The sequence below is a fragment of the Priapulus caudatus genome, unplaced genomic scaffold, assembly GCF_000485595.1.
Source record: "Priapulus caudatus unplaced genomic scaffold, Priapulus_caudatus-5.0.1 Scaffold1273, whole genome shotgun sequence".
Taxonomy (NCBI): Eukaryota; Metazoa; Priapulida; class Priapulimorpha; order Priapulimorphida; family Priapulidae; genus Priapulus; species Priapulus caudatus.
The window spans coordinates 8,887-21,557 of record NW_014578334.1 but is presented as its reverse complement, the minus strand read 5'-3'; the positions used below and the strand labels follow the sequence as shown (position 1 = coordinate 21,557).

Here is a 12,671-nt window from a genome sequence, read left to right as displayed (position 1 = left end):
GGAGGGATAGTCTGAGGGAAGAAGGATTCTAATGATAATGTTGAGAGAAACTGAAGGAGGAGGAAGGAGGAGAGGTGCAGAGAGAGAGGAGAGCGGAGGAGGAAGAAAGAGGGTGATGGAGAGCGGAGGAGGGAGGAGGAAGGAGGGTGAGCAGAGAGCAGGAGGAAGGATCTGATGAAAGCTGAACGGAGATAGGGATTACTGAGGGAGGAGGTATGCTATTAGTTGAGAGAAACTGCGAAGGTTAGGAAGATGAGAATGAAGCAGGATGAGGGAGGGATGAGAATGAGGGAGCGATGAGGAGGCTGCTGGAGAGGTATGAGGGATGCATGAGGTGAGGATGAGGAAGATGCTGGGGGAGGATGAGGGCTGGCTGCCGGCATACAATGGCTTCTCACGCTGTCTCATGGCGATAGGTTTCTTCCTGCTTGATCCTTCATGATGTGACGAATCTTCTGCTTGCTGTTCTGGTGTCCGTAGGCAAGCGTCCGGCGTACTGAGAGCTGCGGCGGTCCTCTCGCTATCTCGGAGACGCGTCGTCATGCGCTGATCCAGGGCAATGCACTCCGCTCTACACTCGTACGCATCCAGCCTGCTGCCTGCATGGTAGAAGGAAGGAAGCGCATGAGAGAAGGAATAACATTGAAAGGAAGCGCAGACAATACGAGAAGAAAAGAGGCACGAAAAGAAAGAAATGCAGGCATGGGAGAAGAAAGGCAGGTCACGAGAGAAGGAAGACAGGCATGAAGACCATTACGCCGCTAACATGACTTTTTTCTCGTGACCGGTACATCTACACATCGTGTGTCAGGGACTCTAACACTACGATGTGTCCTGTTCAACAGTCTATGAGAAAAAGGTAATGTTAAATTGAACTAGCAGCTAAAAACCCGCGTATAAGAACAAGATTGTTAAGAAGCATCGTTAGGCTAAATTTCCATTTAGACCTCCTTTTACATAAGAACCTGTTGTTAGGGCTAAAAGATTTTAAATAGGTTCTTAATTTTCCATGCAGATGAAAGACTTAAAAAGAAAGCAACAGTAAAAATAAAAAGAGCGATGCTCGAACAATATCGATTGGCAATAACCAATGCCAATGCCAATGCTCAAACAAATAACAATGCCATGCACCGACTGCATGTTTTATTGAGACACAGTACTTGCATTATTATACAATATACGCAGTAAAGACCCGCATAAAAGAAGAACCTTACACATGAACACTACTGTAACTGGTAACACATGCATCACAGTCAGGCTAAGGCCGCGCGGTAGCGTGGGTTTCAGCTAGTAACATATTTAAAAGTAGAACAATTAAGAACCTATTTAAGAACCTTTTGAGGGCCAATTTTTCAGTAAGCACCATTATATTAAGACAATGTTGAGGCTAACTTGGAGAAAATTTCTAATGTTCTTTAACGCGGTTTTTTAGGCTGTACGTCACGAATTTTCTATGGTAAAATTTGTAAAAATTATTGTTGCATTTATTTTAGAGTTAAAAGTGAAGAACTACACGGGAACTAAACGTCATCGAGTCAAATTCAATTACCATGATAAGATTGTTTTTTTCAAGCTAGGTTAAAAATCGCCAAAAAACCTGGACGATTGATATGTAGTGTATCGCTGAACTTATGTGCTTGGCTATGGCTATGTATGCGTCAACGAGTGTATGTTCACATCGAAGGCAATATATGTAAACAAAGAAGTATAATGCAGGCAATTTACACAATAAAAAGTGAACAGGGTAATGTTAATGAGTGATATATGTTCTGTGTCAACGGGGACAGAACCTGACCCCAGCGTGTTGAGATTCTTTCCCTTCCGCACCTGGAACTTGGACTAAACGGGTGTGAGCATCGGGTTCTCCCGTCTCTCCTTCTCCACCTGGAAAAATGGCTCCACCTTTCTGTAGCAGCGTTTCGTGGAGGCGTCTGTAGTAGTCTGCCTCCTCCCTCGTCCTCCCAACCTCCTCGCCTCGCCACGAGTCCCTCCAGCTGCGCCGTCGTGTCTCTCGCCTGCGTCTCTCCTCTCTCTCCAGGAGGCTCCTCTACCCGGTCGGTCAATGTGGTTGCCGTGTCGCTGACTGTCGAGCAAGAGAAAGAGAAGATAACGATCGTGTAGCGGGATGGTGAGAGAGAGAGGGGGAGAGAGAGAGGGAGAGGGAGGAGAGAGAGAGAGAGAGAGAGAGAGAAAGAGAGCGAGCGAGTGCGCGCAAAAAGAGAGAGAGAGCATGCGCGTGAGAGAGAGAGAGAGAGAGAGACAGAAAGAGTAAAGTAAGAGAAACAAATGAGAGCGGGGGAAAAAAAAGTGAGAGAGCGGAAAAGAGAGAGACACAGAGAGAAGACAATGATTGTATAGCGGGACGTGGAGCCACCGTGCAGTCTATGTTTGTCATGGGAGCGATATGTTGAGTGAAGTGAGGACTGACTTTTGCGATTTTCTAACGAAATGTTACGGATCGAATAATGGGAAATTTATATATATTGTATATATATATATATATATATATAATATATTATATATATATATATCATATACACGTATATTCTTGTAGTAACTGATTGTAACACCTTGTAATAGATTTTGATTAGCCTCAATGTTCCCCTCTTGTAACCTAGCAACGGACACATCTCCGCCTCCTGAAGCCTCGTTTCTGAGTTCCTCAGCCTCTCTGTGGCAGCCTGTACAAATGACAACGTCAGAGGGCAATTAACATCGCTTCATTAATGAGGAAGAAGTACGATCTCTATGGCGCGTATTAAAAAATTCGTGCAAGCTCTTGTTTGATTTTTAGGCTTCTAATAAACACGGTATTTCATTATTTATATTATATCAGAGTTAAACAGTACGATAGTAAATAAATAAAAAAAATAGAAGTAAATAATTACAGTAAAAATAGTATAATAAGTAGGTGTATTAGCATTAATAACTAGTAATAAAATATAGTATGGTAAAATAGTAAAGTATATACTATGATTCTAATTAACCTTCCCACTTACTTGTACGGTAAAATGTAAGGTAATTACGAATTTTATCATGAGGGATCAATTAAGAGACATCTATTGAGTATATTGACAGCCGTGTATGTAGTATAGGTGTGTGGATTATACTGAGATTGGGTCCTGTGTGTGTCTTATACTTTACTAGAGGCCAACAGCCACTCCGTGGCAGCCATGAAGGACCCACGATGAAGGGCCATGATGGGGGAATTGATTTTCAGTTGAATTTTTTTGGCTTTTGTTGGGTTTTTGTTTTTTTGGTTTTTCTGATCTTTTGGGTTTTTTTGGATTTTTTGGGGGTTTTTAGATTTTTTGGTTTTTTTTTTGGATTTTTTGGATTTTTTTGGATTTTTTGGATTTTTTTGGATTTTTTGGTATTTTTTGGATTTTTTTTTTTTTTTTGGATTTTGGATATCTGCGATCTCTCTCCCTCCCTCCCGGGATCTCTCCTCTCTCTGTGGACCTGCGCTCTATATGCCCATCGTGATTGAGAACTGTTGTATGCAATGTGACTGTGCCAGGTTAGGAATGAATTGAGAATGAAGACAGACATGATATTGCGTATAAATCCAAAAAGAGGAAAAAAATGGAAAATCGCAAAAAATCCAAAGTCTGTGTTATTGTGAATTCATTCCTAACGCTGTCACAGTCAGATTGCATAGAAGAGTTAAGGGCACTAAACAAAAATACCCATATACCACAATATGCTTGTCCACAGACAGACGTACGGACGGACGGACAGAGATCGCAGATATATATAATATATATATAGACTAACCATCCAACGAGATTTAGTCTTCCTTTCCACTTGCTGCAATCTCTCAAACTGCTCTAAGCTCCCACTGAAACACAAACAATTTCCTTAATCGCTAAAATTTAATCTAAATCTATTGACTACACTTGATGATGACGACGACGACGACGGGGATGATGATGACAACGACGGCGACGACGACGACGACGACAAGGACGGTGATGATGACGATGACAACGACGGCGCAACGGAAAACGGTAATAAATGTGGCAGAAATATAAATATATTTTATATAATATATTATATATTATCAGTAGTTGTTGATAATAATTGTCATGCTCTTCGATGTTGTTATTCTTCTTTGTAATACGATGACGATACGACGGCGATGACAAGTACACTGACGATGACGGGCGATGACAACAATAGCAATAGTGACTCACGTAGTTTCGCCCTGCACACAGCGCCCTCTGCCTCGTGATTTTTGCCAGCATCCCGCGAACCTCGTCCTCGCACACCGGTCTCCTTCGTCTCCTCCATCTGCGTCGGCCATGGCGACGGCGCCCGCTCTCCGCCGCCTTCCTCTGCACCTCCCTCATGCTCCTCTCCAGCTCTTGTGCGTGCGCGGGCCCGCCCCTTCTCTCCTCGCCGGCCGCTACGACACGCTCACACTCCGCCGTCGTCCGCACCAGTCCTCCACCAGGGTGGCGTTGGCGTCGCGCAGAGACGCGCGCTCGAACGACCCCGCCCCGACCTTTGGCCGTGAGGTCAGAGGTCAGTGCCGACGGCGTGCTGCGCAAGCGCTAGGCGGCCTCCTCGCTGCGCGCCTCTGGTGAGGCAGCGACCGCCTCGACGTCCGATGCTAGCGCCCTGCTCTCGCTCGAAGCCGCGCGCGCACGTTTGCGCAGCGTCGGCACCTCTGTGCGAACAGCGCCCATCTGCCGGGTGTCGCTGGCGGTCTCGCGGCCGCCATCTTGTCTCGCGATGCAGCGAGTAGCCGCGGAGGCAGTGATACGTGCGACGACGGGTGTCGTGGGGCCGGAAACACCCCCACCGGCCTATGGCCGAAGGACGGACCACGCAGCCGGCCGTCGCGGGACGACGGTCTAGAGCGTGCAGCTTCCTCCTCCAAGCGTGATGCGTGCAACAAGCTTCAGCCGGAGGGCTTTGTTGCTCGGAGCTCATCGCCGCGGCATACTAGCATGCTCTGCTGTTGCCATCAACTGGTTGCTTTAATCTCCCTGACGAGCTGTTCTCTCCAAGTCAGCTGCACTCTTCTGCCTATTTATTAGCCTTTCTTGCTCTTCATCTTAATCGTTCTCCCTCGCTGACAAGATCTTTCCCTTAATTTGCCTCTACCCTCCCTGATGCTTCTTTTCCTGCTCTTCTCTCAATTGCTGTGGCCCTCCCTGAGCTTTACTTCCTGCTGTTGCCATTAATCTGGCTCTCGCTCCCTGACCAGCTGTTCTCGTCAATTGTTCTCCGTCGCCTGATCCTTTTGTTTCTGGTTCTCTCTAATCGCTCTCCCTCGCTCTAATCTTCTCTCTTGCTCTTTCTGCACTGCAACTGGCGGGGATGGTAGAACCGGTTGAGGGGGTAAGTTGGTGGTGAGGCGCTCTCCCTCCCTCACTTCTCTCTTCCAGTTGTTGCTCCTCAAATGTCCTCTCTCTCCTGATCAGCTACTCTGCTTAATTTCTCTCTCCCTCACAAGCTGCTTCTCTCCAATTGCTCTTTCTCCTGATCTTCTCTTCTTGCTGCTTTTTTCAAAACTGCTCTTTCCCTGACGCAGCTGTTCTCTCAATTGTTTTAGCCTCCGCTGTCGTTTCTTCGCTGCTTTTCTCTCAATTGTCTCTACCTCCCTGATTTGCTCTTCCTGCTCTCTCATCTCAATCGCTCTCCTTCTCTGATTTTCTCTTTTGCAACGTTCCACCACCGCTCTCCCCTCCCATGGGCTTTTATTTTCTGCCTGTTTCGCATCAATGTCGCTTTCTATCTCCCCTGGCTTTTATTTTGGGCTGCTGTTCCATCAATTCCTCTCTTTCATTGACGCAGCACTTATTCTTAATCGCTCTCCTCCCCTGATCTTTTCTTCATGTTTTTTCAATCAATATCCTCTCTCTCCCTGTTGCAGCTCTTCTCTCAATTTCTCCCCATATATTAATATATATATGTATATATATATATACACGTATATTCTTGTAGTAACTGATGTAACACCTTGTAATAGATTTTGATTAGCCTCAATGTTCCCCTCTTGTAACCTAGCAACGGACATCTCCGCCTCCTGAAGCCTGTTTCTGAGTTCCTCAGCCTCTCTCTGGGCAGCCTGTACAAATGACAACGTCAGAGGCAATTAACATCGCTTCATTAATGAGGAAGAAGTACGATCTCTATGGCGCAGTATTAAAAAATTCGTGGCAACTCTTGTTCGATTTTTAGCTTCTAATAAACACGGTATTTCGTTATTTATATTATATCAGAGTTAAACGGTACATAGTAAATAAAATTAAAAAATAGAAGTAAATAATTACAGTAAAATAGTATAATAAGTAGGTGTATTAGCATTAATAACTAGTAATAAAATATAGTATGGTAAATAGTAAAGTATATACTATGATTCTAATTAACCTTTCCCACTTACTTGTACGGTAAAATGTAAGGTAATGTACGAATTTTATCATGAGGGATCAATTAAGAGACATCTATTGAGTATATTGACAGCGTGTATGTAGTATAGGTGTGTGGATTATACTGAGATTGGGTCCTGTGTGTGTCTCCAGGGCTCGAATTAACCGACGGCACCGACGGCAATTGCCGTCGATGCCCCTATCAATTGCCGTACTGCCCCTGAAAATCCAACCCGACCGACGGCAGTCACCTGCCTTGCCCTTTTCTGTAATTGCCGTCGGTGCCTCTAGCTAGACTGGTTCGCGGCCGCACTGTTTGTCGCAGAGCATGTACATTGTCTAGCAGAGCGTGAGGCCGGATTCCAGTCTACTCTTCGGCAAAAAACAATAACCGTAAACGTGGCTTGCTGCCAACCGCTGCCAGTAGACGATCGATAAATCGTGCGCCTGTGTATGCACGTGGTAGAACACAAATATTTAAATGCTGCATGTGGACTCGGCCCGCACGCGATTTAAAGCGCGGGAAACGATGCTCGCGCAAGAATGGCCAGCTGTGATCTGTATGGTGTGTAGCTTGTTAAGTGCAGTAAATTTAGAGAAGTTTTAGTAGAATTCATATGATGACACAAAGTTTTTCATAACAATGGTCTGGGTCTGGGCTAGTAAAAGTTAGGTCAGGGCTAGTGGTTTTCATCAGTTACTAGCCCGATGGTCTAGTGAAATAAAAAGTTAACGTTGAACCCTGTTACTGTACTTCCATTAGCAGAGGTTGATGTATTAATTTGTTATGAGTTTTCCTTTATTTTACAAAAGTGCCTAGGTGGCCTTCTCAAATCGTGAGAGTTGCCTCGGTGCCCATCCATTTTAGAGAAAATTCAAGGCAATTTCTCACATGCCCCCAAAAAATTGCCTTGCCCCTCTCGTCACCTAATTCGAGGCCTGATACACTCGTTAGTGTTTATATGCACCCTGTATCACTCACTATAGGGTCAAACCTCTGTGCACACGTACTAGTTTATCAGATGCGAGTACGGCCAGAGTACCAGCGAAAAAAATACACGGGGGCTTGGGGCGATTTAGCCCCCAAAATGCCAAAAAGAGCCCGTCGTATTTATCATAGAGTTCAATGCAAACCAAATTTTAGAGTGCTATTTTCATACACGCGAGCTTGAAAAGTAGCCCCCGAAAAATAAATTGTATTTTTTTCCCTGCAGAGTACGGTAGTGGAGGGTACAGCCAGAGTACAGTAGTGGAGGGTACAGCCAGAGTACAGTAGTGGAGGGTACAGCCAGAGTACAGTAGTGGAGGGTACAGCTAAGCTCCCACTGAAACACAAACAATTTCCTTAATCGCTAAAATTTAAATTTCAATTGACTACACTTGATGATGACGACGACGACGATGATGATGACGACGACGACGACGACGACGACGGTGATGATGACGATGACAACGACGGCGACAACGAAAACGGTAATAAATGTGGCAGGAATATAAATATATTTATATAATATATTATATATTATCGTAGTTGTTGATAATAATGTCATGCTCTCGATGTTGTTATTCTTCTTTGTAATACGATGACGATGACGGCGATGACAAAGACACTGACGATGACGGCGATGACAACAATAGCAATAGTGACTCACCGTAGTTTCGCCTGCACACAGGCGCCCTCTGCCTCGTGTTTTGCCAGCATCCCGCGAACCTCGTCCTCGCACCGTCTCCTCGTCTCCTCCATCTGCGTTGCCATGGCGACGGCGCCCCTCTCCGCCTTCCTCTGCACCTCCCTCAAGCTCCTGTCCAGCTCTTGTGCGTGCGCGGCCGCCCTTTCTCTCGCCGCCGCCACGACACGCTCACACTCCGCCGTCGTCCCGCACAGTCGCTCCACCAGGGTGGCGTTGGCGTCGGCGAGACGCGCCCGCTCGGCCGACCCCGCCCCGACCTTTGCCGTGAGGTCAGAGGTCAGTGCCGACGCGTGCTGCAGCGCTACGGCATCCTCCTGCGCCCTCTGGTGAGCAGCGACCGCCTCGACGTCCGATGCTAGCGCCCTCTCCTCGAGCCGCGCCGCCCGTTCGCGCAGCGTCGCCACCTCGTGCGACAGCGCCCCCTGCCGGGCGTCGCTGGCGGTCTCGGCGGCCGCCATCTTGTCTCGCGATGCAGCGAGTAGCGCGGAGGCGTGATACGTGGCGACGACGTCGTCGTGGCGACGCACCGACGACGACCACGCCGCGGCGTCGGCGACGACGGTCAGAGCGTGCAGCTTCCCCGCAAGCGTATCCGTGGCAACAAGCTTCAGCCGCAGGGCTTTGTTCTCGCTCATCGCCGCGGCAACTAGATGCTCTTGCTGTTCCATCAACTGTTCTTTCTCCCTGACGAGCTGTTCTCTCAATCGCTCACCTTCTCCTATTTTTACTTCTTGCTCTTCTCTTAATCGTTCTCCCTCGCTGACAAGATCTTTCCTTAATTTCTCTCCCTCCCTGATCTTCTTTTCCTGCTCTTCTCTCAATTGCTGTGCCTCCCTGAGCTTTACTTCCTGCTGTTCCATAATCTGCTCTCCCTCCCTGACCAGCTGTTCTCTCAATTGTTCTTCCTCCCTGATCCTTTGTTTCTGTTCTTCTCTTAATCGCTCTCCCTCCCCTATCTTCTCTTCTTGCTCTTCTCTCAACCGCTCTCCCTCCCTCATTCTCTCTTCCAGTTGTTCTCTCAATTCCTCTCTCTCCCTGATCAGCTCTTCTCTTAATTTCTCTCCCTCCCTCACAAGCTCTTCTCTCAATTGCTCTTTCTCCCTGATCTTCTCTTCTTGCTGTTTTTTCAACTGCTCTTTCTCCCTGACCAGCTGTTCTCTCAATTGTTCTACCTCCCTGATCGTTTCTTCCTGTTCTTCTCTCAATTGTTCTCCCTCCCTGATTTGCTCTTCCTGCTCTTCTCTCAATCGCTCTCCTTCTCTGATTTTCTCTTTTTGCAGTTCCACCAACCGCTCTCCCTCCCTGGCTTTTATTTTCTGCTGTTCCATCAATTCCTCTATCTCCCTGGCTTTTATTTTCTGCTGTTCCATCAATTCCTCTCTTTCATTGACCAGCACTTTTCTTAATCGCTCTCCCTCCCTGATCTTTTCTTCATGTTGTTTTATCAATTCCTCTCTCTCCCTGTTCAGCTCTTCTCTCAATTTCTCTCCCTCCCTAATCTTCTCTTCCTGCTGTTCCATCAACTGTTCTTTCTCCCTGACGAGCTGTTCTCTCAATCGCTCACCTTCACCGATTTTTACTTCTTGCTCTTCTCTTAATCGTTCTCCCTCCCTGGCAAGCTCTTCCCTTAATTTCTCTCCCTCCCTGATCTTCTTTTCCTGCTCTTCTCTCAATTGCTCTGCCTCCCTGACCTTAACTTCCTGCTGTTCCATAATCTGATCTCTCTCCCTGACCAGCTGTTCTTGCAATTGTTCTCCCTCCCTGATCGTTTCTTCCTGTTCTTCTCTCAATTGTTCTCCCTCCCTGATCTTCTCTTCTTGCTCTTCTCTCAATTGTTCTCCCTCCCTGATCTTCTCTTCTTGCTCTTCTCTCAATTGTTCTCCCTCCCTGATCTTCTCTTCTTGCTCTTCCCTCAATTCCTCTCCCTCCCTGGCTTTTATTTTCTGCTGTTCCATCAATTCCTCTCTCTCCCTAACCAGCTCTTCTCTCAATTTCTCTCCCTCCCTGATCTTCTCTTCCTGCTTTTCTCTTAATAGCTCTCCCTCCCTCATAAGCTCTTCTTTCAATTGTTCTTCCTCCCTTATCTTCTCTTCCAGCTGTTTCTTCAATGGCTCTGCCTCCCTGACCCTTGCTTCCTGCTGTTCCATAATCTGCTCTCCCTCCCTGACCAGCTGTTGTCTTAATTGCTCTCCCTCCCTGATCTTCTCTTCATACTCTTCTCTCAATCGCTCTCCCTCCCTCATTTTCTCTTCCAGACGTTCTCTTAATCGCTCGCCATCCCTGTTCTTTTTTTCATGTTGTTCTCTCAATTCCTCCCTCTCCCTGACAAGCTCTTCTCTTAATTTCTCTCCCTCCCTCACAAGTTCTTCCCTCAATTGCTCCTCCTCTCCGATCGATTTCTCTCTCTCCCTGACCAGCTCTTCTCTCAATTGTTCTCCCTCCCTGATCTTCTCTCCTTGTTCTTCTCTTAATCGCTCTCCCTCTCCTAGCTTCTCTTCGTGCTCTTCTCTCAACCGCTCTCCCTCCCTCACAAGCTCTTCTCTCATTCGCTCTCCCTCTCTGATCCTCTCTTCCTGCTGTTTCATCAACTGTGCTCCCTCCCTGATCTTCTCTTCCTGTTGCCCTCTTAATTCCTTTCCCTCCTTCACAAGCTGTTCCATCAATCGCTCTCCCTCCCTGATCCTCTCTTCCTGCTCTTCCATCAATCGCTCTCCCTCCCTGATCCTCTCTTCCTGCTCTTCCATCAATCGCTCTCCCTCCCTGATCCTCTCCTCCCGCGCTTCCGCTGTGTCACACAGGTCGGCTACTTCCCGCTGCAGTCGCTCCTGCCCCCTGGCGAGCACGTCGGCCACGGTGGCGCCCTCGCGCAGCCGTTGCTCGAGGCGCGTTCGCTCGACCTGAAGCTCTGCTATCATCTCCGTCTGCTCGCCGCTCGTCTCCCGCATCCTCGTGTGCGCAGCATCCTTCTCATCCCGCATCCTCGAGCTCGCAGCCTCCGCATCGCGCAGCCCTCGCTCCAGCGCGGCCCGCTCCTCCCTCAGCCGCGCGCACTCCCCCCGCGCCGTCTCCAGCCGTTCCTTCAATTGCGCGCACTCCCCTCGTACCTCGACCTCTTTCTCTGCGACCGCCAGGTGGCGCCGCAGCTCGTCCTCCGCCTCGTCTCTCTCGCTCGCCGCGTCCGCCAGGTGGCGCTGCATCTCCTCGCGCTCGCTCGCCGCGTCCGCCAGGTGGCGCTGCGTCTCCTCGCGCTCGTTCGCCGCGTCCGCCAGGTGGCGCTGCAGCGCCGCCTCCAGCTCGTCGGCAACGTCCTCTTGTTCCTCGCACTGTCGCGCGAGGCTCGCCATCTCCTCGCGCGCGCGCCCCATCTCGCGCTCGATCACCTCGAGCAGCGCCGCCACCTGCTCCTCCAGCGGCGGGTCGAGGCGCGGCGGTGGCGCCCCCTCGGTGGCGCCCCCTCGCGGCGGCGCCGCAGCACGTCGGCGAGGCTGCGCTGCAGGGCTTCCAGCTTTGCGGCGGCGTCGCGCGAGAACTGGAACTGTTCGCGCGAGCTGCGCACGCGCCTCCGCAGCGCGTCCAGCTCCTGTAACCAGGGCAACGGCGATCGTTAGTGCCGGCGTCGTTATCGTCGTCGTGATGGTCATTGTCAGCATCACTATCGTCATCATCATCATCATCATCACCATCATCATCATCGTCACCATCATCACCATCATCATCATCATCATCATCATCACCATCATCATCATCATCATCATCATCGCCAGCATCATCATCATCGTCACCGTCATCATCGTCACCACCATCATCATCATCGTCGTCGTCATCATCATCATCATCACCATCATCGTCGTCTGCATCATCATCATCACCATCATCATCGTCGCCGTCGTCGTCGTCGTCGTCACCTACCTTGCTCTTCACTATCCCGTCTCCGTGCTTGATCATTCTCAGCTCGCGGTTGACGCCGGACAGCATGGACTCGGCGTGCGTGCGTTCACGCAGCGCGGCCGTCGCGCGACCTTCCAGCCTCCTCGCCTCCTCCGTCCGCCGGATCAGCTGCCGGTCCTGCTCCGCTCTCTCACTCAGCAGCTTACGCATCTGGCCGTTGTCAGAAACTAAATTAGCCTTAGCATTGGTCTTAACATTAACTTTTTTGCTTGTAGACCGTTGTTAGAAACTAAATTAGCCTTAGCATTGGTCTTAACATGTGTACCCGCAGAGAAATGGGACTGGAATGTATAAAGCCCGGCGCACACGGGAGTTATTTTACTCAAGTAAAACACAGAAACGTACTTGTTTCTCTAGATCCTTTATTTTCGTCATCTCGGCAGTGACCACTGGCGCCCTCTTCTTCGACGAACTGAACAAGCCAGGCTTGTGCTAGAAAACGACACGATGACGGAGAATATACGTGAAGAATCAGCATTATTAGGAATGGATGTGCCACATATTTCACACATTGCCATATATTTTATATAGATAGATAGATAGATATACGGAGATATAGATATATATAATTATTATATATATACCCACCTACCTGCCCCCCTAGCTGCCCATCTGCCTACCCACCTAGCTGCCCACCTGGCTGCCCCCCTAG

General features: G+C 48.7%; 2 protein-coding genes across 2 annotated transcripts in view; one reads left to right on the top strand and one right to left on the bottom strand.

Annotated features, from left to right (window-relative positions):
* The window catches only part of LOC106816061 (mediator of RNA polymerase II transcription subunit 25-like), a 35,761-nt gene extending 32,570 nt beyond the window's left edge, over positions 1-3,191 (top strand). The window contains exon 11 of the mRNA XM_014820618.1: positions 3,148-3,191. Within this exon, the coding sequence (XP_014676104.1) occupies positions 3,148-3,191 (44 nt within the window). The remainder of the gene's footprint in view (positions 1-3,147) is intronic.
* A 1,365-nt stretch (positions 3,192-4,556) lies between these two features.
* Positions 4,557-12,451, bottom strand: LOC106816060 (golgin subfamily A member 6-like protein 22; the record flags this gene model as incomplete). The annotated part of the gene is made up of 6 exons (XM_014820617.1): positions 4,557-4,731; positions 8,033-11,256; positions 11,296-11,525; positions 11,561-11,651; positions 11,981-12,169; positions 12,365-12,451. Coding segments are annotated over 6 exons (3,996 nt in total), but the record flags the coding sequence as incomplete, so codon positions are not given.
* Positions 12,452-12,671: the final 220 nt, after the last annotated feature.